The sequence below is a fragment of the Saimiri boliviensis genome, chromosome 8, assembly GCF_048565385.1.
Source record: "Saimiri boliviensis isolate mSaiBol1 chromosome 8, mSaiBol1.pri, whole genome shotgun sequence".
Taxonomy (NCBI): domain Eukaryota; kingdom Metazoa; phylum Chordata; class Mammalia; order Primates; family Cebidae; genus Saimiri; species Saimiri boliviensis.
The window spans coordinates 122,777,824-122,804,676 of record NC_133456.1 but is presented as its reverse complement, the minus strand read 5'-3'; the positions used below and the strand labels follow the sequence as shown (position 1 = coordinate 122,804,676).

Sequence of the window (26,853 nt, the reverse complement as noted above, 5' to 3'; positions counted from 1 at the left end):
TTCCTTTTTTTCCAAGTGCTTTCATGAACGACATCAGAGGTTTGATGTGGACAGAAAGAGAAGAGAAGCAAGGGTGCGGACACAGCAGGGTGTCCCTACCAGCAATGTTCTCAGGAAGTTCCAGCTCCTTCCTACTCAGCAGCCTCTTGCGCTCAAAGAGGGCAGAGTCCAGACTCTGACAGCGCGGCTGATCCTCTCTGGGCGGGTTCAGGGCCTCGTGTTTTAGCAGGTCTCCGGCTCTTGGGCGGTGATTGGGGTTTCTCTCCAGGGCAGCTTCTATCAGCTCTCTCATCCCCGGACTACAGTCATCTGCGATGTCTTCCAGTGGAGGTGCTTGCTTGTGGATCTGGCAATAAACCAGCTCTCTTAGCATCAAAGGTATGGAGATACACCCTCAACAGCAAAAGCACACTAGTAACAGGACTTAGAGGCTGGGCACCGTGGCTCACGCCTGTAATCTCAGCACTTTGGGAGGCCAAGGTGGGTGGATCACCTGAGGTCAGGAGTTCAAGACTAGCCTGGCCAACATGGAGGAACCCCGTCTCTACTAAAAATACAACATTAGCCGGGTGTGGTGGCACATGCCAGCTATAGGTGACACCTATAATCCCAGCTACTTGGGAGGCTGAGGCAGGAGAATCACTTAAACCCAGGAGGTGGAGGTGGAGGTGAGCTGAGATCGTGCCATTGTACTCCAGCCTGGGCAGCAAGAGTGAAACTCTGTCTCAAAAAATAAATAAAGTAATAGGACCTAGAAAGGAATTCGTTTCCCACCACATGCCCTGCAACAAATGCAGTTCATGCCCTCAAACAAGCAAGCTTCCCTTTAATTTCTTTTATCTTTTCCTTTTGAGACAGCGGCATGAACACAGCTCACTGTAGCCTTGAGCTCCTGGGCTCAAGTGATCCTCTCACCTCAGCCTCCCATGCAGCTGAAGCCACACCACCATGCCTGGACCCCTTTAATTTCTAAAGGATACAAGACTAAACCCATCTTCTGGTTTAATGTTGCAAAAGATAAGTGCTAGGTTTGAATGTCAGTGATAGCTTCCAATCAGTGGCCCAAAAGTCACTATGCAGTAACAGAGAAGTGTCTGCTCCTGAATTTATCAACAGTAAAACGGGAATTGCATGTTCCACTACAAGCCAGGCTGGTGTGAACATTCATAATCAAAAATGTTTTAAGTGTTCAAAGAACATATACAACTTCCTTGGCTGAAATATTTATGCTACTCTGATGCTACTGAGTAGTATTGCATTATTACACATACAACGGAATAGCACAAATTATGCCCAATGCACATTTTAGTAAGTTCCCACTAAAATAGCTGTTTTCTTTGTAAGAATGAAGCTTGCTTCTACATGGGAAGAACTTTAGCTTACCTGTCATTTCACCACTGCCTCATTCACATGGGGGTGGTATAGAGGGCCGAGCAGCCCCTTCCAGCCTGCGCATGCATAACTCACCCCCGCCCAGCCCTGGTTGACCCCCCCACTTACTATGTACAGGTAGGAGGGATAGGCTGAGCGAGGGTAGCGCTTCACCCAGGGCGGGGTGCCCGTCTGCATGTGGATGAGAGTGGCCCCCAGGCTGTAGATGTCTGCTTTCGTTGAATGGCCCCTGCATAGGATGACCTCTGGACTCATGTAAATCTGAAAAAGATGCGGGAAACATTCAGCTTCATTCTCCTCCTTTGTGTGGGGTTCCATTTCCCGAATCCAGTTCTGGAAATTGCCTCATTCACCTTAAGCTAGGAGAATAACATGGACATTCCCTGGCAACCAGGCCGCTCTTGCTGGAAGCATCCTTGCAATCTGACAAAGAACACCGGGCCAGGCGCAGTGGCTCACGCCTGTAATCCCAGCACTTTGGGAGGCTGAGGTGGGTGGATCATTTGAGGTCAGGAGTTCAAAACCAGCCTGGCCAATATGGTGAAACCCCATCTCTACTAAAAATACAAAAATTACCCGGGCGTGGTGGTGGGTGCCTGTAATCCCAGCTACTTGGGAGGCTGAGGCAGGAGAATCGTTTGAGCTTGGGAGGCGGAGGCTGCAGCAAGCTGAGATCACGATACTGCACTCCAGCCTGGGAGACAGAGTAAGACTCTGTCTCAAACAACAACAACAAAAGAATTTAAAAAACCTTTTTTTGGTTGATCAGCTGGCAAAGAGCCTGGAACCAGGAATCCATCTGGGACTCCCATTCATCAGAGTTCTGCAATCCACTGATCAGGTGTTGCTAAGTTTTCTATTAAAATACCATTCCTTTTACGGTTAAATGAGCTACAAATAGACCTCTTCATCTGTTTGTCATTACATTGCCAACCCTCTAAATATCTGCAATGATAAAAGCTGAAAGAAGTCTATAGGGTATTAACACAAATTTCTTGAAAGGGAAAAACTTAAAAAAACAAAGTATATGTTGTAAACGTGATCCTAAAGAGTTATTTTTATGAACCATCTATTATTTTTTCCTACCATGTAGCCCAGTGACTATTAAATGCAGCCCTATTAACACTGTATATGCTACATTTGGTTTCATGTGTCCACGCTGAATAAACAGGGCTGGTTTTAGAAACAGTTTCTCGAAGAAGCATTTCTTTCTAAACTTAGGAAAGAAAGCGAGGTGGGCCATGTCTCTAATCTCAGCACTTTGAAAGGCCGAGGCAGGGAGATTGCCTGAGCCCAGCCTGGAAAAGATGGAGACCCCCCTCCCCCATCTCTACAAATTAATTAGTTACCTAATTTAATTTTTAAAGGTTTTTAAAGGAACAGAGCAGGCACTGGGGACCAGTGATCTGTATCTATGGCTGGTGCAGACATACAGTACTGAATATCCCAATTATCAATATTTTGCTCTAAACAGCTTGCACACTGCCACGTGAATAACAGAATGGAGGTCAGTGTTTCTGGAACACATTTCGGGGTAAGTAAGTAGAGAGCCAGCTTACAAAAACTGGAAACTGCCCAGTCTCCCCGCTAACCCTGCTCAACTCCTTCCTACAAGCCACTTCCGGGCGGGCTTCCTCTTGCTCTCAGCAAACAGGTTAAACTGAGCTCTGGTTCTAAGCTGTTCCTGCAGTAGAGCCAGAGGACTTTCTGGAAGGATTTTGCCACTAAGTATATCACAAAGTTAAAAAATTAATGCACAACATTGTACCTATAGTCAACAATACTGTATTGCATACTTGTTTTGTTTTGTTTTTTTGAGATGGAGTCTCTGTCACCAGGCTGGAGTGCAGTGATGCAATCTCGGCTCACTGCAACCTCTGCCTCCCAGGTTCAAGTGATTCTCCTGCCTCAGCCTCCTGAGTAGCTGGGACTACAGGCACGTGCCACCACATCCAGCTAATTTTTTTTTTTTTTTTTTTTTTTGTATTTTTAGTAGAGACGGGGTTTCACCATGTTGCCCAGGATGGTCTTGATCTCCTGACCTCATGATCCGCCTGCCTCAGCCTCCCAAAGTGCTGGGATTACAGGTGTGAGCCACCACGCCAGGCCTACTGTATTGTATACTTAAAAATTTGTTGAGAGGGTAGAGTTCATGCTAATTGTTCTTACCACAATAAAATAAAAAAGAAAAAGATTCATCAGGATATTCCCAGACAAAAAAATATATAAATAAAAATTAAAAAGAAAAAGAAATGCAGTGGATATCATTAACTGTCCATAGAGGATGCCTATCTTCTCACCTGTACCCCCTCCTCCCCACCAATAAGGCAAGGAATAGGCCGAGTGCTCACTGTTGGCATAGCCCACAGGGGCTGTGCCTAGAGGCTCTGCAGGTTCTATGTGACTGCACACCTAGGAAGCCTGCAGAGATGAAGCATCCATAAGCCTGTTGGCCTGGGTGCTGCCCTTTAAGCAGAAACCCAGAGCTTCCTGGCTCACAGCGCTTGTTCCTTAAGCTCTACCAACTACCAGACAGATCAGGGAGGAACAGGGTAAGAGGTTCAAGCACTCGGCAGACTGGCTGATTCAAAGGCATGAAACAGCCCCGGAGGGGCCAACACAGGGTTCTCTGGGAGTTCTGCACCCTCAGGTCTGGGCACTGGAGCAAGAGAAAACCTTAATGTCGGCGATCAACCCCTTCAGCTCTCAACATGCTTATTAGAAAGGGAAAGACTGTGCGTGTGTGTATGTGTGCATGTGATGACTGCACGCTAACTTACAAAGGTAAAACCAAGCAGATTTAGAAGGGCTTTTCAAAAAGGACCAAGCTCTAAAAGTAATTCTAATTTGTTATTCACATAGTGAATTTGCATTCACTATGCATTCTTTCTACCACGTGACTCAAAAACAGTGGATTCTGCATACGCTGGATTAACCTTCTATGTGTATTACATGGTTGCCACAGAATGCTCTGAATATGAATGCTTAGAGAGAAAGATCAAACGGGGTGACCAGGGTTTGCATTTGCAGCTATGCTGCAGAAATCAGAAATTGTCTATGACTGTGCAATAACCACACGATCAAGTTCTAACATCAAGCAAGTCTGCACAGTTGACTGACTAATTAGATCTCCCGGCTCCTTAAGCAGGAAGAGCAAAAGCAAGCTTATTAAAAGGTTTCATTGGTGACATCACAACTTTGCTCATTGTCAAACTTCAACTGGTAGGTGCTTTGCTACTAAGTATATCACAAAGTTAAAAAATTAATGCACAACATTGTACCTATAGTCAACAATAGTGTATTGTATACTTAAAAACTTGTTGAGAGGGTAAAGTTCATGCTAAGAGTTCATTTACTAAGCAGATAGTAAATGCAGGTTGATTAGAAGACAGTTTATATTTATAAACACCAAGGCTCAGTTTCGCACTTCATAAAAAGCAATTTGCACTTGCCAAAAATAACTTGATCCAAATACTACTCAGGAGTGAAATATGTTATTATCTCATATCCAAGCATTCTGCTAGACGGCCCCAGAAGGAACACTTCTTTCTCCAATGTTGCAAAATGTTCGACTTCACCACATTGCCAGGAAAAGTATTTTCCATCTTTAATACCATAAATAGTTTGTTTCTCAAACTGGTTCCAGGAAAAAGGGTGGTGGAATATTACATATCTGAACTCCTGACTAATGCCAAATATGCTGAAACATTTTCCAAAGAAAACATATCGTAAGCATAAAGTCTTATTAGATCTCACACTTTGGTAAAGTATTCTTAAGATTTAGGGACTGAGCATTCTTTAAAAAAAATAAAATTACAGTTTTCTCTTCTGAATATTGTTCTGCTTGAAAACAGCTATCAAGAATTCTCTCTCAAGTATTTTCAATAATAACTTCAGAAATATCCACAAAAGCAGGGATTTCTTCTGCTGCACTGGAGAGTCTTGGCTCTGAGAGAGTTGGGAAAGGGCTTATAGAATCCTGGGGTTTTTGTTTTGTTTAGGACAGGGTCTTGTTCTGTTGTCCTGGCTGTGGGTGCAGGGCTGTAATCATGGCTCACCGCAGCCTCATCCTGGGCTCAAGCAATCCTTCCACCTCAGCCTCCTGAATAGCTGGGACTACAGGTGTGCGCTATCATGCAATTTTGACAAAAAGTTAGTTTTTATTTTTTTTTACTTTTTGTAGTGAAGGGGTCTCACTATGTTGCCTAGGCTGGAAGAATCTTGGTTTGAAAGGAAGATAATCTTCTTGTTGTTGCTGCAATCCAGTTCAGTGCAACACATATACTAGCTAGACTAAGGGTTGCCATCTGATTGAACACCAAGACTGACCTGGTAACCTTGACATAGAGGTGCAGCCAAAGACTCCCTCTCTATTTACTATGGGCACTTTCAGCAAAGAGAAGAGCATGGGGCTGAGTGGCTCAGGCAGTGAAGCTTCCCCCGGTAGTGACCAAGGAGGCAGCTTTTACGCCCATTACCTTGCTGCTTGCATTACACCTTATGTTCATCACAATCAACTGTGAACTAAACCGTTGACCCTTTTCTATCCTTCCTTCCTCCCGCCTCCCTCCGTCCCTCCCTTCCTCCCTCTCTTTCTTTCTCTTTTTCTTTCTTTCTTCTCTCTCTCTCTCTCTCTTTCTTTCTTTCACAAAAGAGATGAAGTTTCACTATATTGCTCAGGCTTGTCTCGAACCCCTGGGCTCAACAGGGAGGCAGAGATTGCAGTGAGACAAGATCACGCCACTGCACTGCAGCCTGGAAGACAGAGCAAGACTCTGTCTCAAAAACAAACAAACAAACAAACAAAAAAAACACCCAACCTTGGCCTCCCAGAGGGTAGAGATTATAGGTGTGACAACCCCATGCGCATCCCTAAACCGTTGCTCTTTTAACAATTCAGGTAATTTAAAGTAGGTCCTCCCACCAGAGAGTGGGGACCACTGGAGTACCATTAAGGCACGGTCCTCACTGCCTGGTCTGACGCTTCGTTGTCGGTACTCACAACAACCTGCCACATAGCAGATACTCAACGGGCACTTGCTAATTGAATTAACTAGTCAGCCTATTGATGTAAATGTAATATATATTATTTGAAAGACTGTGAATGCATTTTTCAGAATCTCATTTAGAGTCAGCAAAGAAAAGCTTTTCTGGGTTGTTTTTGGCTTCACAGATGACATAAACATGAGAACTATTTTACATCTTTAAGTAAGATACGTTTATGCTCACTACTTGAGGTTTAGATTCTTAGGCTCACAGAGAGGCTTTTAGAGTCCTCATAAATATGAATGACCATGATAATTAAGACTGTCATTGAGCCAAAACTCAGTGATATTGGTTATATCAGTTTTATATATATATATATGTGTGTGTGTATATATATATATATATATGTTTTCATTCTACAAATATTTATTGAGTACCTACTATATGAATAAAATATGCCAAATTTCCATGACCTGGTGGTCATGACTCTGTTTTAGCAAGCAGAGACAGATAGTAAATTTTTTTATTGCATTTTAGGTTTTGGGGTACATGTGAAGAACATGCAAGATTGTTGCATAGGTACACACTTGGCAGTGTGATTTGCTGCCTTCCTCCCCATCACCTTATCTGGCATTTCTTATTTTAATAATGTATGTAGTATTATATTTTTTAAAAGTTATGTAGCAGTTTGACCCTAGGCGTAGACTTAGAAAGAACTGAGTTCAGGCCGGGTGCAGTGGCCCCAGCCTGTAATCCCAGCACTTTGGGAAGCCAAGGCGGGCGGATCACCCAAGGTCAGGTGCTCAAGACCAGCCTAGGCAACACGGTGAAACCCTGTCTTTACTAAAAATACAAAAATTAGCTGGGCATGGTGGCGGGTGCCTATAATCCCAGCTACTTGGAGGCTGAGGCAGGAGAATCACTTGAACTTGGGAGGTGGAGGTTGCAATGTGCCGAGATCGCACTACTGCACTTTGGCCTGGGCAACAAAGAGCAAAACTCTGTCTCAAAAAAAAAAAGAAAGGAAGAACTGGGTTCAAGTCCAAGGTCTGTCACTGAGTGACTTTGGACACTTGAATCTCTGCAAACTTATTTCATTTATTGTCAAATGAGAATAACAATAGTATCTGCTTACAATAATAGCATTTACAACAACTGGGTTGTTGTAAGAATTAAATAACATACTGTTTTTTAAGTCTAAGCTTATTATAAAGTTAACTATAATCTATAATTATTATTAAAGCTGAACTCTGGGCCAGACACGAGGGCTCACACCTAGCACTTTGGGAGGCTGAGTCGAGCAGATCACTTGAGGCCAACAGTTCAAGACCAGCCTGGCCAATATAGTGAAACCCCCATCTCTACTGAAAACAAAAAAAATTAGCTGGATGTGGTGGCACATGCCTGTAATCTCAGCTACTCAGGAGGCTAAGAAGCGCTTGAAACCAGGAGGTGGAGATTGCAGAGAGCTGAGATCGTGGGCCACTGTACTCCAGCCTGGGCTACAGGGCAAGACTCAGTCTCAAAAAAACCAGAACCAAAACCACACAAAATAAAGCTGAACTGTGGATATGATCTATTTTGTGGGGCTTTTTTTTTTTTTTTTTTTGGAAACAAGTTCTCGCTCTGTCACCCAGGCTGGAGTGCCCATGGCTTACTGCAGCCTTGAACTCCTGGGCTCAAGCAATCCTCCCACCTCAGCCTCCCAACCAGCTGGGACCACAGGCATGTACCACCACACCAAACCAATTTTTTTTTTATAGAGCTGGGGTCTTGTTCTCTGCCTAAGCTGGTCTCAAAGTCCTGGACTCAACTGATCCTCCCACCTCAGCCTCCCAAAGTACTGGCATTATAGGCATGGGCCACCACACTTGGCCAATCTGATCTGTTTTGACATTACTTTGCTTACAAATGTTCTATATTATGTATATCAAGATGTATATCATATTATAAATACTATTACATATTATAAATAACAGCAAAAAACAAAATGAAAAATCATGTGCTAAACTTAGTACTTGGCATCAAGTGCTCGTTAAATGTGTTCCAAGGATAATAACAATTGAATGCAATCGTTTTCTTACCTTTCTTGTCCTTCTTTCCCACGGTAATTCTAGAACACTTTTTCCTTTTTACTCTTAAGAAAATAGTAACGATTTTCATGTGAATATAATTACCTCTGTTCCTCGGAGGTCCTTGGGAAAATAGACATCTTCAGTCATTTGAACACTTAGGCCAAAATCCACCAAAACAGCCTTTGTGGACATGAAAACAATGTTGCTAGCTAAAATAAGAGGAAATTTTTTTTTACGATAAAATGTCTTATATACTCACAAGTCAAATGAAAACATGATCTAAAACAATAATGAATCTCAAAGCAGAAAAGACTGAAATGCTTCCTCTTGTGAGATGGGTGTTTTATATTCAAAAGAGGAGAATGAATTTCAGAGCTTAGGTTGAAAATCACTTCAGATCCATCAAGAATTCAGTCAATGTGGGTATGAATGATGAGACCCCTTAATAATGTTCAAGAGCTTGAGTTTCAAACTCCAAGATGTAAGCATGCCATTGTCAAGCCACTTTTCTAAAACCGAAAACTCAAATATCCATTTTCTTTTTCCCCCAGTAAAAGTTGTGCCACTGTGATTTAGTACTGGCTATTGACGGCTACATGGGTCTCTCTTCCCTGCTTCCTCTTCATATCCCATCCCTAGAAAACAGCGAGTGAAAGTGTTTTTAATGGATTACTGTTGGGGTATGCAAAATGAAAAAGGGATTTGTTTCTCAAAAATATTTGTCTCTGTGTTTTTCTGTAAATTGCTATTTTTCTTTTTCTTTCTTTCTTTTTTTTTTTTTTTTTTGGAGACTGAGTTTGCTCTTGTCACCCAGGCTGGAGTGCAATGGCGTCGTCATCTTGGCTCACTGCAACCTCTGCCTCCCAGATTCCAATGATTCTCCTGCCTCAGCTTCCCAAGTAGCTGGGATTAAAGGCATCTGAAACCACACCCAGCTAATTTTGTTTGTTTGTTTGTATTTTTAGTAGAGATGGGGTTTCACCAGTTGGCCAGGCTGGTCTCCAACTCCTGACCTCAGGTGATCCACCCGCCTCAGCATCCCAAAGTGCTGCGATTACAGGCATGAGCCACTGCACCAACCCTAAATTGCTATTTTAAAAGCCTTTTTAACAGGACAGTGCCTAATAGGTATGGAACAATAACCTTTCAACAACTGTTGAAAGTCATCTTTCCTTATGATTTTGAAAGCTCTAGCAACCTTGAATGATTCTAAGACACGTCTCTGGAGAAGGCAGATGGGCGGTGCTCTGAGGGAGCTGTCCACCCCCCACCCGTGGAGGGTCTTCAGATTACAGGAAGGAGCTTGTCTGTCTGCTGAATAGTCTCTTTGAGCCACGTCCAAAGATACTTACGTTTAATATCATGATGGATCACTTTCTTTGAGTGTAGAAAATCAAGTCCCTTGAGAACATGCTTTGTCACCCAAATAATTTCAAATTCTCTCATTGGTCCACAGCTCTCCAATTTCTCCAGAACAGACCCTCCCTCGCCTGCTTCCATAAAGAGATGGACAGTTTCACCCCACAGGACCGCGCCGTACAACTCAGCAATGTTCTCATGCCGGAAGCATGCCTGGATTTCCACATCAGATGGCTTAAATTGATCTACTGGGATCTAGAACACAACAATATGAGCGAGATTCTTAACCCCAAAGTCATCTTAAAAATATATAATATAGGTCAATACAAAAAACAAAAGGCAAATAAATGCCCTCAAGAATACTCCGCCCTGTATGAAAATGGACTGTCCAGTTATTATAATGTTCACCTCAGATCTGCCTTTATCTGTCAGTCAGCTTTAAGTATAAAATTCAGAATAAGAAAATAAAAACCAAAACAATGAGTTATTATTTTCATTTAGAGATCAGAAATCCAACCAAGGTTTTAAAATTATGAATGAATCACAAAAGAGATAGTTTCCTACCTGTTAGACAACAGTATCTACAGTACCTAGATTTTAGGTTGTATTTTTAATATTTCAGTTTATTGTGAGATGATATGAAGTGTTTGTTGCCACAGTTCATATTCTGCTACAGCAATGTATTTAAAATAAGCACTGGGGCCATGCACAGTGGTTCACACCTATAATCACAGCACTTTGGGAGGCCGGAGTTTGAGACCAGCCTGGCCAACATGTCGAAACCCATTTCTACAAAAAATACAAAAATTAGCCAGGTGTTGGTGGTGCACACCTGTAATCCCAGCTACTCTCTTATTACTCTAATCCCATCACTTTGGAAGGTCCAGGCGGATGGATCACTTGAGGTCAGGAGTTCGAGACCAGCCTGGCCAACATGGTGAAACCCCATCTCTACCAAAAATGCAAAAAATTAGCCAGGCATGGTGGTGGGTGCCTGTAATCCCAGTTACTCAGGAGGCTGAGGCAGGACAATCTCTTGAACCCAGGAGGTAGAGGTTGCAGTGAGCCAAGACCTTGCCACTGCACTCCAGCCTGGACAACAAAGCAAGACTCCGTCTAAAACAAACAAACAAACAAACAAACAAACAAAAAAACAGAACAAAACAAAACAAAACAAAAAACAACGGGATAGGGCCTTTTCAATCACTGATGTATTTAAATTCAGCCCTTAAATCTGCCTTCGTGAGAAGGCTACTCTTTCCCAGTGGCCTCTACCTGGCCAGCTCCACAGTGGCTGGAATAAAAGGAAAAGCGCACAGAATTGCTTCTACTTTGCAGGATGGCTCTTCTCTACTTTTCTCCAAGAGTGATGATGCTATTTATCCAAATCAGTGCTTAAAAAAACAACACTTTCCTTTTAATCATATACATCAAAATCAGCTGTGCACCTAAACAGAGATTTCGGGACTGAATGGCCCCAGGTAGCCCACAAATCCAGAAATACAGTTACAGTCTCTGTACATTTGGTACGATTACCCACAAATCCAGAAAAACAAATGCTTTGAGGCAGGGCACACTTGGATAAGATCTAATCAAAGGACAAAAATGTTTGGTTAATGCAAATGGACAAACAAACAAAAGGCAGAATGCCAAAGACACAGTGTGTGTTCTCTAGTTAGAAAACACATACCAGTTTACACGCCATTCTTTTCTTTGTCTTTATATCTTGTGCCAAGTACACCTTTCCAAAGGCTCCCCGAGGAATAAAATCAGAACCAATATTCCTGTAAGTCAGTTTCCAAGGGATCAGGAGAACATCAGAATCTATTTGGTAACGTCCATTCTGGGGAGTGATGACCTACAACAAAATAAAAATGAGACAGGGTGAGAACTTCAGTCAAGTTGGCTTTTTCTAAGCCCCACCCATTAGGGAGCTGATTATTTTAGAAGCATTCTGATACACAGTTACGAAATTAATGTCACTGTGGGTAATCCTACCAACTGTACAGAGACTGTAACTATATTTAGAGCTTGAGGAAGTCAGAGAAAGCATGTAACAGACACATACGCCTGGTCAGACCCGGTCATATTTCCACTTACTCATGAGTAATTAATTGCCAAATAGAACTTTAAAAATTATTTATCTGAAAAAGCATGACTACTGCAATCAGAAGGCTGAAAATAAAGATTGCGTAAATATAACCGTGCTTGCAAGTTGACTTGTTTCTATTAAAATGTGCGAACCTGTTAGTCTGCATAACTATTACTCGCACATGATGCATACAGATAAAGAGCTGATTAATTGAAGATCATGGAAGATTTTGAAAAGTCACGAGTTAAGCCAGAGCTATGAGTTGCCAATGCTATGTAAATTAAGTGATGGCAGAATTACTTCTCATCTACTTACTCACTTAATATCTATCGTGTACATTGTATCTATCACGTGCAAAATAGGTGCTAGGCGCACTGTTTGGTGCTGCAGAGGCAGCCATGAACAAGAGATGGCTGACCCCCGACCTCCCAGGGTTCAGGAGCAAGCCGACTCTTTGAATGACAAGTTTTGAAATCAGTTGATTCAAAAATTAAGAGACAGCTGGGAGCAGTGGATAACACCTTGTAATACTAGCACACTGGGAGGCTGAGGCAGGTGGATGACTTGAGGCTAGGAGTTCAAGACCAGCCTAGGCAACATAGCGAGACCTCATCTCTACAGAAAAAAATAATAATAAAAACACAATATAAATTTTAAAATAATAAAACAAAAATTAAGAGTTGTATTCTGATAGCAATGTGGGTTTCAAGGACTCGTGCATTTGTCAAAACTCACAAAATTGGACATTTAACATCTGTGTATTTGACTATATATGAAGAACATTTCAATTTTTAATTTAAGACTGGCTCCACTGAGGATTTGAACCAGCAACCTTGCAGTTGCAGGCCTTATGCTTTAACTACCGTGCTAACAGGTCACTTATTTCAATTTTTAAAAAGGAGAAAATTAGAAGAGAAAATAATTATAATTAAAAACTAAAACAAAATAATATGGTGGTCCACGAAAAATGCGATCTGAAATGCATACCTATAACATGTCTAAAGTGTTCTTTCAAGGGATAAAAAGCCCCAATACTAGTTTTTCAACGTAATCAGTAATATTACGCCTTCTGATTCTGAATTCAGGAATTATGAAACTATCTTCTTTCTTTTCTTTTCTTTTCTTTTCTTTTCTTTTCTTTTCTTTTCTTTTTGAGATGGAGTCTCGCTCTGTCACCCAGGCTGGAGTGCAATGGCGCTATCTTGGCTCACTTCAACCTCTGCCTTCCAGTTTCGAGGTATTCTCTCACCTCAGCCTCCCAAGTAGCTGGGATTATAGTTGTGCACCACCATGCCTGGCAAAATTTTGTATTTTTAGTAGAGACAGTGTTTTACCATGTTGGCCAGGCTGGTCTAGAACACCTGACCTCAAGTGAGCAGCCCACCTTGACCTCCCAAAGTGCTGAGATTACAGGCATGAGCCATAGTGCCTGGCTCAGGAATTATGAAACTATCAAAAGACCTTAACTTATTTCAAGTAACAGAAGAAGCTGAACAGCTAGGTGCGGTGGCCGATAATCCCAGCACTTTGGGAGGCTAACTGAGGTGGGAAGATTGCTTGAGGCAGAAGTTCAAGACCAGCCTGGGTGACACAGTGAGACCACCCTTTCTGTTGCATGTAAAATGTACAAGAAGCAGCAGCAGCTGAAGGAGAATATGACAAATCCCCAAATCTACCACATGGGAAGAGAATGAAATCCTGAGTCATCTGCAGATGCGTAGGACTTTTCTCTCGGGACACTGCTACAGAAATAGTTCTAGTAACTGTAAGGGCCATTCATTCAACTCCACCACTGCTAATTTTAGCTACACATCCCATAAACAGATGTGTTCACTATTAGGGAATAAAGCAGAGACTAACTCTAATGCATAGAAATATGAAGTCATTGAATTTCAAAACTCAATTATCTACTGAGTGCTTCTGCTGTGTGAGACCCTGTGCGGGGGCCCGAGAGCTAACATAAATACGTGCAGATGGCGATCTTGCCTTGTTTGAAAGATGACCTCCTTTCAAGAAGTATGTCGCCTCTGGTCGCTGGAGGCCTCTTTGGCAGCGTGCTGAGAACATGATGGATTTAGTCCCTTTTCACATTCAGACAGAACCCTACACACGACACTCAACAGCCTTGCTTCCTTTCCCTTTCTTGTCATTAAATATTTACAGGCCTGATTTCACCGCACCTTCCAGTGAACCATCTCTGTGTTCAACTTACCTTCATGAAAGTTTCCTCAACCTAACTTTGTTATAATCCAATTTGTTTTTCTGTTTGTTTTTGTTCTGAGATGGAGTCTGGCTCTGTTGTCCAGGCTGGAGCGCAGTGGCTGGAGGGGAGTGGCAGATCTCAGCTCACTGCAACCTCCACCTCCCAGGCTCAAGCGATTCTTGTGCCTCAGCCTCCCAAGTAGCTGGTATTACAGGCATGCTCCACCATGCTTAGCTAATTTTTGTATTTTTGGTAGGGACAGGGTTTCACCGTGTTGGCCAGGCTGGTCTCAAACTCATGACCTCAAGTGTTTCACCCACCTTGGCCTCCCAAAGTGCTGGGATTACAGGTGTGAGCCACAGGTGCCTGGCCTATAACCCACTTTGAACCAGTGTCCAAGAGGACAAAAGATAATTTCAGCCATTTGTTGAGTGCTAACTACAGCACAGTGCTCTGTACTTCAATACATTATCTCCTCAAAGTTTACAACAATAGTTTGAAGTTAACTGCTATTTTTATCTTCATTTCACAGATGAGGAAATTAACTTCAAGAGGTTAAGAAATATGCTGGTTAGCGCAGGCATTAGGAATTCAAACTCAGATCTGTCTGACTCCAAAGTCGTATCTCCTAGTTTGGGTAAGAGCCTTTTATCTTCCAGAAGGCCATAATTAAAGCTGAGCTATGATGAAACCCCAGTTATTAAATGCCGGGTTATAAAAATAACTCAGTTACTTTTGTGTTTACATATTTTCTGAGCATGCCTTAGCCTTCTCCCCTATAGATCAAATAATGCAAGTTCCTTCACCCCCATTCACCCCTATTTTATAACTTCTCACATGCAGGAGACCCTGCTCTCAATACCTGTGAGTTCTCCTAGGCTCCTTTCATGACTGGCCGTGAATTTCCAGTGTAATGTGCAAGTCTTGACCAGTTCATAGTTCTGCAAATGCCTGGTTCTTGCCTAGCCCTAGATCTCCTGCATTAATTTTTTTTTCTTTTTTGAGATGGAGTTTCGCTCTTGTTGCCCAGACTGGAAGTGCAGTGGCACAATCTCAGCTCACTGCAACCTCTGCCTTCCAGGTTCAAGAGATTCTCCTGCCTCCGCCTCCCTAGTAGCTGGGATTACAGGCGTGCGCCACCATGCCCGGCTAATTTTGTATTTTTAGTAGAGACAGGGTTTCTCCATGTTGGTCAGGCTGGTCTCGAACTCTGCATTTAAATTTGAGATGGGTTTTTTTCTTCTTTCTAGCAGCCCTTATAAAAACAAAATGTTGTTTTAAAGACAGGGTCTTGCTCTGTCACCTAGGCTGGAGTGCAGTGGCACCATCACAGCTCACTGCAGCTTCAACCTTCCAGGCTCAAGCAATCCTCCCACCTCAGCCTCCCAAGTAGCTGGGACTAAATCACCTGGCTGATTTTAAAATATTTTATAGAGATAAGACAGCCCAGGCTGGTCTCAAACTCTTGGGCCCAAGTGATCCTCTGGCCTTAGCCTCCCAAAGTGTTGGGATTACAGGCTTGAGCCACCATACCCAGCCCTATCAAACCATCTTAGGGAAGTCTATGCTGTTTATCTCTGTCAATTCTTCAACTTACCAAAATAATCTCTAAGGGCAGACATTACAAGCACACTTTCTATTTCCTCATTCAGATCATCATTATTTATACTAAATAGCACTGGGCCCAGAAGCAGCATTTGAGAAAAAATTTTTAAGTATTATAGTAAGAATAAATTCCACGAGTGACCTGCATGATATGCTACTATGAAACAGACATGGTGTTGATCTATATTCATGTAGACATATTATCTAGCACAAAGGCCAAGTGACCTCTGTCCTATTCTGCTGATCACAACAAATGGATGCTCACATTCAAAACCGGCTCTAAGATAGACACTGATACAAGCTTGAGTTCCCAGGGTCCTGCCAAGATGATGAGAAAATTTAACAGTACAATACATGAGAAGTTGTGAACACATTGGAAATGTATGTGAAAGAAGAGAGAACATGTGGGTAATATGGAATTTAAACAATTTCAGAAGGACTGTCATAAGGAAGGGGTGTAACAGTTGTATACAACAGTAACGCCCACAATGGCTTGCATTTATTAAACACTCATTATGTGTAACGAGGTCACGTGTTCATTAATTGCTCCAAATATCAACCCTATAGAGTGTTATGATGTTTCCCATTTTATGGTTGAGTAAACTGAGGCAAAGGGGGTGAAATGACCAGCCCAAGGTCACACAGCCAATCTATTTCAGAGCTGAACTACATAAGCCAAGTACTTTAATTCAGGGCCCATCGTCTTCACCACTGCTCATCACAGGTAGTTTTTTTTTTAAATGGTCAAAAAGTCGGGCTTGCACTATATGGTCAGAGATGAAAATTTTGGTTCTATATAAGGAAGAGAACTTTCTTGCAATCAGGACTGGACAAAGAGGAAATTCTGTGTCCCAGTGTGTCAGGAGCACCTTGTCACAGTCGGTTTTCAGGAGCAGACCAAAATGTTCTACCAATTATTGGAGATGATGAACAGGGTGATTTGAGTCCCAGACAGAGGGCTGGACCTCAGGTATCTTTAAGGCTTTTCAACTCCGAAGTCATGACTCCATGACTAAGCCCTAAGGACCATCTTCAGCATCTCACACTTACAGCTATAAAGTTGTAAAAAAAAAAAAAAAAAAAGGGTGAAGGTTTTCTGGTTCTTCATTTCCATCAAACCACCAAAGAGTTGAGTGTATGAAACCCATTTTAGATTATTTGTTCCCAGGCCAGGTTATGAAGCAGCGTAGATGATCAATAACACTTGGCACTCTTACGCAGAGCGTTTCCCAGGTTAATCTCCTAAACTGTCTCCCCCAGGTCTTGCTGGATGCCGGTGGGATCTTTAACAAATATTATTTTGAGTACAATCACACAGACATACAATCACTAAACATGCCTGTGCTTCAGGATGCTTTTGTAATTCCTGGTTCTGCACTCTAAGTAACTCCATGGTGTTGTGGTTGCGGGCTGCCTGACACATCAGGTCTCTGTGACTCTGGGTCTCTGCACATGCTGTTCTCTCCATCTGGAACCCTCTCCATGTCATCTAGCTGACTCCAACTCAATGCTTCAGACCTTAGCTTAGGCATCCATCCTTCTTGGAAGGTGGTGCTGACATTCTCCTTCCTTCTCCCACACTCATGGCTACGTCAGGCCCCCCGCCTGCGCATTGCAAGAGCAGTGTGCAGGTGTTCTGGGAGGCAGCACACTCTGCGACAATTGCCCATTCAACTGCATCCTGCATGCTCCAGGCAGCAAACTCCCAGAGGCACAGACTGTTCCATACTATCTCGAAGGCCTGACACACTGTATATAGATGTCCCAGCTATGTCTAGCAAATGAAAGAGTAAATCGTTGAAAGTTTCCCCATCCCTATGTGGAGATATAATATAGATGGATTTTACCTAGGAACCAATCTGTGTAGTCGATAATCAGCTGCTATTATTCTAAAGCTGAGAGACAGAGAGCAGCAAATGAAGCCCAGTTGAGTAAAGTTTTGGTAGGGTAGAGGGTAAAAGATAATGAGAACAGAAAGACCTCCAGCACTGATGATTCCAAGTAGAACACCGTGTGAGGATGAAGGGGAGTCGAAAGCAAGCTTTGCCTCCCTTACCATCCTGACTGAAGTGACTGTGATCAGAGATGACAGTCCCCATTCCTAGGCTATCATTTATGAAGCATGGAGCTCCGAGGAGTCACCTAGCAGGCACAGCAATGTAGTCCATCTTTAAGGTCAGCGGCAGGAAAGTCAACCACAGCCCCCCAGAGCCGTTGCCCACTAGGTCGATTTGCCTAGTGAGGCCACATGTAAGATCCACTGGATTTTAAGGTCCTCCTCTTATTCTATTCTGTTTTTTAGTCTTCTTGTTTTATAAGTTATATTCTTGATCATTTTTAAAATAAAAATCTTTTCAAAGTTTTTCAAGATTCCTGCCTTTACTTATTTGCTTATTCTTAAACTTTGTCCTGGCCTGGCACGGTGGCTCACACCTGTAATCCCCGCATTTTGGGAGACTGAGATGGGCAGATCACCTGAGGTCAGGAGTTCCAGACCAGCCTGGCCAACATGGTGAAACACTGTTTCTACTAAAAATACAAAAATTGGCTGGGTGTGGTGGCAAGTGCCTGTAATCCCAACTACTCGGGAGGCTGAGGCAGGAGAATTGCTTGAACCCAGGAGGCAGAGGTTGCAGTGAGCCAAGATCATGCCAAAGCACTTCAGCCTGGGTAACAGAGTGAGATTCTGTCTCAAAAAAAAAAAAAAAAATTCTCTTTAATTATGTACTTCTTCATTTAGAGAGTACAGGACCCATGGCAGGTAATGCAAACATTTTACTCAAAACCTTTGCTGATACAATTTTGCCCCTCCTCTTAATGTCTTAGTCTCTCTCTTTTTAAGGATTAACTTTTCTGGCCCTACTCCTAAAAGACTTCAGAAGGCTATTTCTTTGTATTTCTTCAAATTTTCCTGAATTCCTTTCTGTACATTCCCAGATAGGCTAGGGGAATAGCCAAACATCTTTGCATGTTTTTGCGCATTTACAAGCAAGAATAATTTGTTTTTTCTCCATATTTTCATTTAAAATACTCATTTTATAGAAGGAGGATTTAAAAATTTTTAATACCCATTTTAACAAATAATATGCTAAAAATGAGAGAAATACACAATTATATTTCTCAATGTAGACATCTATATTACTTTGAACCTGAGTTCTTCAACTATCCTTTAGTTGGAAAATCAGATATGGCTTCTAGTTAATTACTTCTCATTTATAAAAGGAAGAAACATTCTGATGGTAAAGTACCTAGTCAACTATTAAATAGAACTTGGTAGATCCAGACCAAAGCAGTCAAACAACAATGCAAAATGTAATCTTGCCCCATGGTGAGCTGTGGTTGAATACGACCGGCTTCTGACAAAACAATTCACTGCATAGCTGACCTAAATTACTGTGTTGTTTCTAACTAAATGAATGCAGTATACAAAAAAACAAAATAAGTAAGTACAACTCATTCAGCACCGACCTTCCCCCAAATTAGCCATTTTGCCATCTAGATACACCAAAAGAAAGGGCATCACTTTCATCAATAAGCATCTTTTGTAAGTTACCACCTACTCCTTGGCAAATTATTCTTTTTCAAAAAATTAGGTTACTTTTAGCCAGCACCTGTGTTCACCCCTGACCTACTAAAAGCCTGACAGAATCCCAGGCACACCTAAACACATCACCTGATCTACTCTTACGGCAACGAAATGTTGCCACAATATTTTGCATGATTTACATACTTGGGATGACTAAGCAATTATATCATTTGCCATTCATACTTTGCCAATTAAAGAGAGTGAATCTGTGGATATCTATTTACTGCCTACATATTGCTTTTTTGCAAGAAATTAATAACATTTCAAGATGTGACCAAAAAGGAACAAATAATTCAGCCTTCAAGAAGATGAATTAGTGAAAAAGTGTTTATTCCCCTCTCAGACGAAGGAATCTCCTTAGGCCGTTCTTTTCTGTATAACTGATGAATAAACTTTCTAATGAATTGTTAAATTAAAATACATTCTGATTTGTTGTTGTTGTTGAGACAGAGTCTCACTCAGTCACCCAGGCTGGAGTGTAGTAGCGCAGATCTTGGCTCACCACAACCTTCCTCTCCTGGGTTCAAGTGATTCTCCTGCCTCAGCCTCTCAAGTAGCTGGGATTACAGGTGCCCACCACCACGCCTGGCTGATTTTGTATTGTTAGTACAGATGGGTTTTCACCATGTTGGCCAGGCTGTTCTCAAATTCCTGACCTCAACTGATCCACCCAACTTGGCCTCCCAAAGCGTGGGGATTACAGGTGTGAGCCACTGCACCCGGCCAAAATACATTCTTCTTAATTACCTATTTGTAGAAATACTACCAAAATATGATCAAGATTCTTTAAATAGAACTTTTAATGAAGACTTTTTTTTTTGCATCTTTAACATGGAGGTACTTCTTAGTGATGATTACATATTTTTAAACCATACCTGGCAGCCCATCTAAACCAAGTTCAGACACCACTCTGCATTAAATGAAGCTGCAGTAGGAAAGCTGAGCACACAGCACTCAACTGATGGGAAAGAAACGTACCATGTTTAACAAAATTCCAGATTCTTGTGGTCGCTGTCCATAAAAACGCTTTGCAGTGTTGGATATATGGTTTGCAAAAGCAAGCAAATCTTCCACGGTTCCATATCTGACTGATGACAACCATGGTACCTCTTTGCCAGTAAGCAGCAGAGACTCAGAACGCTCATCATTTTGATTGCTGTCTTCACACACGGTCATTAGACTGGGTTCATAAACTGCTGGCTCTTCACTTGCATAAAGGTTTTCCATAATGTCTATTACATCGGACACATTTAAGTGTTTAATTAATAAATCAATCTCTTCTTTATTGTCACTTCCAGTGCTCATGTACTCCATTACTGTTACACTTTCTGGAGAGTCTAGAAAAGAAAAGACAAATACTTAGCTTACAATATTTGTATTTGCATTCAAGACCAACGGGAAAGTGACATACGAGGATTGGCAACAGCTTTTTATTTTAGAAAACGAGGGTTCTGTGTCAACTGTGTGTGTGAATTCAAGTTGACAGTGCAGAATTGAAAGGGACCTAAGATAACCTTTAGTCCAGCTCACTTTGCAGAGGGGAAACCTGAGATCCAGAGAGCTTACTCTTACTCATGGAGTCAGTGATATCACCTACAGCCAACTTTCACTAAACATACACACGAATCAAGAGCAGCTGGGGAATCTGAATTCCTCTCAGGTTTCCGGCTCCTTAGGGCTTCCAACCTTACACAACCCAGCTATTCCCCCAAAGTGGCACCCTCCCTGCAAGAATTGCTATGACTTTTTTAAGCCTCCGGTGACTTTAAAGAACTACTTCGCTAAGTGCAGGAACTAACTTGGCAAACAAAACTCAGGCCCTGAAAGCCAGAAGCTGGAAAAATGAATTTCAATCTAGGCAAATTTGATGGCAATAGGTCAAGTTTCAGGAATGATTCTTAGGCAAATGAGTTAAACAGCTCATTGGAAGAAGGACAGGGAGCCTTGTTCTCCCAGTGATGAACCTAAGATGATGATACATTTAACCTGTGATTCAGCTGTCCTCCCTTTAAGACCAAAATTCTTTAATAGTGCAAGGCAAACATCTTGAGGGACCCGAAGAGTAATATCTGGATAAATGGCCCTCTAGAAGCTGTGAGGAGTAGAAAGAAGCCAGGCAAGTCAAATCCATCATAAGCAAGGCCAAGTGACTATATTAACCAAAACTGCCTTTCAGTTCTTATATACAAATCAACTGCCACACTTAGAGATCTGTAGACGAGAAAAAGAAAGTAAAGCAAGGGCAAGAAGTGACGCTGTTACTCAGGATTTTAGAACAATTTCATTCTGAAGGAGAAGAGATAAAAGGCTATAAGAGATCTATGAGAATTTCAAAGCACACTGCTCTACTTAAAGCATTGCTGGCACTCCCGAAAGCACAGCCTCTCTCTGAAAAGTATTTCAAGTTCTTAAAAACACAAGCCTTTAACAAACAAGACACTCAGGGCTAAAGCCACGCACCTCTGATCAACCTGGAGCTTCAGTTCAAAGCTCAGGAAATGCTCCACTGCAGAGCCACCTGCACGCATGACCCAGCCATCTGCATCTCAGTAAATTTTATTTTCAAAATTTGTGCTCAATTTGCAATTTAGTGTCATCATTAACTTACTTGATGGTCATTTTCTGAAGTATAAATCATGTCTAAGGAAAGTGGTCTAGCACCTAATCCAACATTCCTCTGGTCTCAGACTGCTTGGAATCAAATCTCATCGCCTCCCCTCCCCCCACACACCCCCATTTATTGCTTGCATGACCCTGAGCAAGTCTCTTAACCTCTCTCGACCTCAATTTTCCCCATCTGTAAAATGGAAGTCATAAAAGCACCTACCTCATGAGGTGGTGGTGAGGATTAAAAGAGTTCAAGCTCATAAAGTGCTCAGTGCAGGGTCAGGGGCATGGTAAATAAGCTGTGTCATTTTTAGCTGCTTTATATGCATGAGAGAGAAAAGTACTGAGTCAGATACTGCGTTAGCCTCCTTTCTTATCTGCAAATGAGACTATCTATTCCCCTGGCTTCTTCGAAGTAAGAAGATAGCATCTCAAACAAGACACAAAGAGAAAAAAAAGGCAGAAACCTATGAAATGCTTTGATGGCTGTTATCACCACAGTGAAATCTAGAGTGAGGAGGCAGCTTCCCCTCCCGATATCGTCTACATCCTCGAGGGAGATTGTGATTCAGGTTCTTGGAGTCTACTGAGTTAGGAAAGGAACTTCTTAGGTTAATGGAGGAACGTTTGACTTCGGTTTTACTGAGCTGCTGAGCTGCAGTTTCTGCTTGCTGAATTTAATGGAAACACAGAAGTTAAAACAGAAACAGCCGAATTTGGGGCCTCAGGTTGAAAGGATCCAAGTCTCTTGGATTATTTAGCAAATGGATGACTTGACAGAAAAAAAAATGTTGTCAGTACTAACATGACTCAAGAAAGAAACAGGGAAAAAGTCCACACAGTTCAAATTCACTCAGCTGATCCAGAAAGACAAATTCTAGAGGTTTTTTGGTTTTTGTTTGTTTGTTTGTTTGTTTGTTTTTAATTATTAGTAGTAATATTCTTTTCTTTATTCTTTTTTTTTTAATTGGGGGGTGGTTCCTGTGAAAATTGGAAATTCTAAATGACAAATCCTAAAAGAGCTATAACACAAGGTTTTGGTTTTTAAATCCTGCAAAGTCTCAAGCATTTATATGTAAAACCCAAGAGCTTAAACACACAGATCCACACCCGTAAACTGAAGGTTGCCAGGAACGCGGAGAGGGAGGGGAGCAGGACCGGGAGGTGGAGGAGTGTCTGACGCTGAGACTTTTCTCAGGGCCTGCATTAATTCCTTAGCAACACAGGGCTCCTGTCACGCAAATCTGTGTTCCCCAGAAACCCTGCTGACCAGTGATCCTGCTAACTGCTCCTGCAAAAAGCCTCAGCACTTTCCAGCCTTAATTAAGCACACAATATGCTAAGAGTTTCTGGGTTATTCATGATCTGTACCCATCCAGAGAAAGTTCGGATTGTGACGGTATTCTAGTTTGGCACTAAAGACATTTAGTATAAGATGATTTTCCCCCTAACACAGTTTATAATAAAAGACTTCATAAAATTCCTGCTTCCTAATTGAACAGAAAATTATGCCCACTTTTGGAATTGGAGAGATGTGCAAATACAGTCAAAATTAGTTACACTGAATTATTTCAGAAATCAGCAATAAAATCGTGAGGAAATTCTGTTCCTAAACATTAACATAATACCCTTGGCTGCTTCCATATACACAAACAAAATTTGAGTATTTCCTGGCAAGTGTGAATGAAAATGGCCAATGTGCCAGCATATGCTTCTGCCTAACAAAGAATGACTAGTCCTTGTGTTATTTCCCATCTAAAATATTTTTTTAGGCCGGGTGCAATGGCTCACACCTGTAATCCAGCACTTTGGAGGCCAAGGAGGGTGGATCACCTGAGGTCAGGAGTTCAAGACCAGCCTGGCCAACAAGGTGAAACTCTGTCTCTACTAAAAATACAAAAATTAGCCAGGTGTGCCCGCGGGCGCCTCTAATCCTAGCTACTGGGGAGGCTGAGGCAGGAGAATCGCTTCAACCCGGGAGGCGGAGGTTGCAGTAAACTGAGATCCGGCCATTGCACTCCCGCCTGGGCGACGAGAGCAAAACTCCGTATAGGTATATATATTCCTGCCAAAATAGGGCACATTTCGGATTATGTTTTTGTTCTCAAAAAGCCCTGGAATGATGCCTTTCAGGCGTTTAGAAGAAAGGACCGCCACCCTGCTTCAAAGCCTCAACGTTCCCATTTTCCCTATATGACAAAGTTCTCATGGGCCACCTGCCAGGCGTCCTGCACCCAGACCTCAATCCTTCGGAGAGAGTTGGGGGCGTCAGCTGGAAGTGGATTACAGTCCCCTTGGCACAAACGACTCAGGCCACAGGTATGTGAAGCAACTGCAAGAGCCTTTCTTTCCCTGTTTTTATCAAGAGCAGCCTTTTCTCTTCTCTTCCCAAAAGTGAAATAGATAAGCATCGCAAAGCTTCCCTCTTAAGGCAGCCGATGGCCTTCCCCTGTTAACTTTGGAGACAATCCCTGTGCTCGCCAAGTGTCCTTCTCCGCCCAGAGCTAGAAAAATTTCGAAGTCCTGATCAAGCTTTATCTCTCGAAAACAACTTCCGTGAAAATAACTTTTTTTTTCTCCTAGTATTTTTTCTTAGACCAAAAGCCCGGCATGCCTGTTCTGCGATGACCTCTTTAGTCACGGGATACAGTCCAGGTTACAAACTTGAATTTCGTTTCAGCCATTCACAAGTCTCTCGGCTCCGCCACCCCACACTCCCACTCCCTTCCTCCCGGTTCTCTCTCCCTTTAGTCAAGGGAGGCTAAAAAGCTTGTAAATTGTCAAAGCACCCATCATTTGGGAGGATCGCGTCCTCCAGCCTCCGAGCTGCACTCACCGTATCGGGCAGGTAGAGTGCGGCCGTCCCAGCGGCGTCGGCGACGGGAGGCTCAGTGACAGCGGGTCCCTGCTTCCCCGCGCACTGTCCAGACCAGCACTGCCCTGGCGCTGCGGATCCGGGAAGGAGGAGGAAGGGGGAGGAGTCGCGAGTCTGCACCGCGTGAGAGCCTTGCGCAAGGTGCTTTCCAGCTGTGCCTGGTGCAGCCGGCGACCCGGGAGCGCAGCTGTGGGCACACCCCCACCCCTTCCCACGCCAGAATTCCCCTCTGCTGGGGGCACCCTCCATTTCTGCATGGGAATCCCCGGGCACCCATTCGTGATGCGACCCGAAAGACATGCCCGAGACCCCTAACCCTGGGTTACCTGCGGCCTCGGTGCTCCCACGCCTGCCGAGCGCTCCAGCCGCGGCCCCCCGACGGTTCGGTGCGCAGCTGGCTGCAGGCCCGTGGGAACCGGGCACGCCGGGCCACCGGGATCCGGCGGCGGCGGCGGCAGAAGCAGGAGCCAGGGCGCTGGACCCCAGAGCGTGGCGCGCCGTCCGGAGCTGCGCGGACTAGTGAGCCCCGCGTCGCCAGCGCGCCCGGACCTCCCTGCTCTGCCCCTGACTCATGGCGTCTGAGCCGGCCCAGGGGCGGCGCAGCGGACGCCAGCCACCGCCTCCCCGACTTTTCCATTTCCCCTTTCTCTCCGTAAACAGAAAGAGAAGGCCAGATTGAAGGGGAAGCCAGAGCCCCCGCGCTGGGAAATTCCGCGCCCCCCAGCCCCCCCGTTTGCCCTCGGCGCTCCGGGGCGGAGCTGGAGGCGGGACGAGGGAGGAGCTGAGCGGCGCTAGGGGAGGGGCGCAGTACTGGAGCTGCGACCCGAGTGGAGGGCCTGGGACAGGGACGAGTTTTCCCCCGGGCCTGGTGACCCAAGGCGTCCTAATGGCAGTGTTGCAAGAGGCGGTTGTGCCCTTTCCCGGTCCCCAGGGAAGGTCGTATATCTCAGTGTACTCGAGCCCTCCGCCCTTCTCTGGAGTCCCAGGGTCCGGCGGGAGTTGGGGGGGTGGCGCGGTCTCCAGACCTTTTTCCTAGCGCCCCACGCCCTGGGACCACAGAGGCGCGGCACGCCCTCCCATGCGTGCTGCGGGAGGCGGGGGCTTTTCGGGTCTTCTGGAATCCCGGACTGTGGGTCCGGTTGCTAGTAGCACGGCCCCGCCTCTCCCAGATTTCGCTTCAAGTCCACACACAATGAGGGCAGTGACCCGTGGTGTGCACGCGAGGACTCGGGCTTAGAGATTCCTAAGAGGCTGTCGCAGGGTGAGCCCGAAACCTGGGTGTTGGGCACTTGGCGGAGGGTCCGTGCACTCTGCCTGCAGAACCTGGTTTTCTTCTTTACAGCCTTTATTAAAATTGGTTATTTTGCGGCACCGCCTTATTAGTAAGCGTACCTGTACTGATCTCAACCCATTCCCCACGCCCCTCTAACCCTTCTCCAGGGGAAAGCGTTTACTCCAGGTGTAACCGGAAGAGAGTTCTAGAGAAAAGCGCCTCTCTCCCGAAACCCACTCTGCGGGACATTCCCAATGACCCGACACCCCTCCCCCTACGTTTCCCACCTATCAAGCATCCACTTTAGCCAGGCATTCGGCCAGAGCGCAGAGGCAAGACATGGGGTGTCCCAGGCACAATCCACATCAAACGCGGTCGCAAACCGAGTCCACGCCCTGTTCTTCCCGGTGCCCAGGCCGGTGCTCCCTCTGCAGTTGCAAAACTGGCCCCGCGCCGTGGCACACGCCCGTAATCCTAGTGGTTTGGAGGCTGAGGAGGAAGGATCACTTGAGGTCAGGAGTTAGAGACCAGCCTGGGCAACACAGCTACTCCGTCTCCATTAAAAAAAAAAAAAAAAAAATTCTAAAAATTAGCCAGACACGGTGGCTCACGCGTGTCATCCCAGCTACTCCGGAGCTGAGGTGGGAGAATTCCTTGAGCCCAGGAGTTCGAGGCTCCCATGAGCTACGATCGTGCCATGGCACTCCAGCCTGGGCGACAGAGCGAGGCCTCGTCTCACATTTAAAAGATAAAATAATTTTTAAAAAAATCTGACTTGGACCCTTACTAGAGCCCTCCAC

The 26,853-nt window shown here is 43.9% G+C and overlaps 1 protein-coding gene across 2 annotated transcripts in view; it reads right to left on the bottom strand.

Annotated features, from left to right (window-relative positions):
- MAP3K8 (mitogen-activated protein kinase kinase kinase 8) overlaps positions 1-25,518 on the bottom strand; it is a 28,071-nt gene extending 2,553 nt beyond the window's left edge. The window contains exons 1-7 of one of the 2 annotated variants that reach the window (XM_003938389.4): positions 25,107-25,518; positions 20,277-20,635; positions 11,503-11,670; positions 9,806-10,067; positions 8,556-8,662; positions 1,501-1,653; positions 100-346 (exon numbers count right to left, since the gene is read on the bottom strand). In XM_003938389.4, coding sequence (XP_003938438.2) covers positions 100-346; positions 1,501-1,653; positions 8,556-8,662; positions 9,806-10,067; positions 11,503-11,670; positions 20,277-20,612 — 1,273 coding nt within the window. In that variant the 5' untranslated portion in view covers positions 20,613-20,635; positions 25,107-25,518. The other variant, XM_010349068.3, reaches the window with a different exon arrangement.
- Positions 25,519-26,853: the final 1,335 nt, after the last annotated feature.